At 48.4% G+C, this 1,954-nt stretch overlaps 1 protein-coding gene across 2 annotated transcripts in view; it reads right to left on the bottom strand.

Annotated features, from left to right (window-relative positions):
- Positions 1-1,954, bottom strand: part of LOC113205847 (puratrophin-1-like) — a 49,353-nt gene that overhangs the window by 31,165 nt on the left and 16,234 nt on the right. The window contains exon 5 of one of the 2 annotated variants that reach the window (XM_052270705.1): positions 1,699-1,821. The exons of the other annotated variant lie outside the window; for it this stretch is intronic. Within the exon in view, the coding sequence (XP_052126665.1) occupies positions 1,699-1,821 (123 nt within the window). The remainder of the gene's footprint in view (positions 1-1,698; positions 1,822-1,954) is intronic. 2 annotated transcript variants of the gene reach the window in all.

The raw sequence follows: 1,954 nt of genomic DNA, 5'->3' as shown, positions 1-1,954 counted from the left end.
GGGGGGGACGGGAGGTAGCAACAGCAACTGCAGCGGCGGTGACAGGGAGTCGCGACAGTGACGTGGTGCAATGAAGAGTGAAAAGAGCGCGAAAAAAAAAGTTGAGGGGAAAGAAAAACATTACACTGTGCATGTGTAAGTGAGAGGTTTCCCCTTCTCTTTCCGCACGAAACTCTTAGGCACAGGGCACTAGAAGGACCTGTAGGTATAAACTGTACCCTATGCCATATCTCTCTGCATTGGTAACATGGGCAGGGCTTGTACCAAAACCGTAATTTACAGTTTACGGATCATTAAGACAGTACACTATCGATCATTCTCCGTTCCAAACCTGCCAAGTGCAGCCTCACGGCCTCATGCAAGCCCTCATAGGGCCTGATGGGTAGGCAACATCGTGCTTTCTGAGCACGCGAGTAGTGCGGGGTGGCCTACCCCGAGTCTCGCAGGCGCCGAGCTTCCGTTACAATGACGAATGAATCTCAGAAAAACCGATCCCTTAAGTAGGCGCGGGTCTAGGGGTGTCCCATCCCTAAGCACGGTCCGCACAAAGCATAACGAACAAATGAAGAGAGGCACTTGGCGTTTTGGTAGAGACAGTCTTGGTGACTGTCAAAAACCTCTTTGCAAGTACAGGTGCCGTGCACTGCCGCCACTAGATCTCGAAACAAGGCACTTCGAACTCGAACAATTTGGACGCACCAAAATTTTGAAGTTCGAAATCGAAACGACATGTGCACATGGAGGCCACGCTAGGTAACTTTAAAGTTAGTAAATTTACTAAAGTGAAGATTTTTCATTGGATAAGAGGATGGTTTGCCAATCTCTTTGTTTTTCGAGAGAATCTAGGCCTCAATACTTATTGGCTGCCCCATTTTAATGGATAATAGCATCTCCTAGAATGTTAGGAAATGATTCGATTCGATTCGCATACGAAATAGTAAGATTCGATTCAATTCGGGGTAAAAATTTAAGATTCGATTCGAGGAAAAAATATCCAGATTCGATTCGATTCGACTCTCAAAAGGGGTGATTCGCACACCTCTAGCCGCCACCACGGCCAGCGCCCGCTCCTCCGCAGGCGACCACACTCGTCGCGGAGGGGCCCGTGGGGGGGCCTACCTCCCCGGCGCAGCGGGAACGGCGGCAGGACTGGACCCACTTCGACGCTCCCCCACCCTCGAGACGGTTGGGTGGCCTAACAGAGAGGCGCAAGGCGCAGCGCGGGCCACCGCCACGCCAGCCGCCGCCACGCCGGTCAGTCCCCATCCACATCCGCCGGTCACGAAGCAAATAGGGTTTTACAAATATAAACTGGACGTGGCTTGTGACCGAGACCATCAACAAATCTTTTTCTTCTTAAATCTTAAATTTTAAGAGTGCCATGACTCAGGCGTTATCTTCAAAGAGGGCATGAAAAATGTGTATGAATCGTATAGTTTTGACACAAAAGTACACACAATTTATGGCGTGAAAATAAATTGTTTGAATGAGTATGTACACCATTTCAAGAGTCACACATTTTTTTCTTTTGTGTCGCAACACGATACTCATACAATTTTACCTATTTGCCCTACACTCTTACAGTTTTGCCTGGCACTCCAGCTTCTACAAAGCCAGCCCACAACCCCCAAAGTGTTAGTGTAGTGCGTGCGCAGCATGCAGCGTGCAAAGACGGAGCAGTTAGCGGCAGGCACTCACCATGGAGACGAAATAGAACTTGTCGAAGTCGAGCTCCTGCTGCCGGATGGCAGGCAAGGTGCTGGCCATCGTCGAGTGCCTCTGCAGCGAGTCTTCCCCAGTGTGCGTCAACCAGGAAAGTACCTGCAAAAACAAGAATCGATTCAGTTTTCAACAAAACGGAGGAACATATTTTGGTGTGATTAAAAAGAACACCCCTAGAAAAATCAAGACAATAATTGTATTATTTGGTTGTTTTAACATATTTTGTTTAAAA

The sequence above is a fragment of the Frankliniella occidentalis genome, unplaced genomic scaffold (assembly GCF_000697945.3).
Source record: "Frankliniella occidentalis isolate FOCC.00 unplaced genomic scaffold, Focc_3.1 Scaffold135, whole genome shotgun sequence".
Classification (NCBI taxonomy): Eukaryota; Metazoa; Arthropoda; class Insecta; order Thysanoptera; family Thripidae; genus Frankliniella; species Frankliniella occidentalis.
Note: the sequence above shows the minus strand (reverse complement) of the source record. Positions and strands in the feature narration are given on the sequence as shown.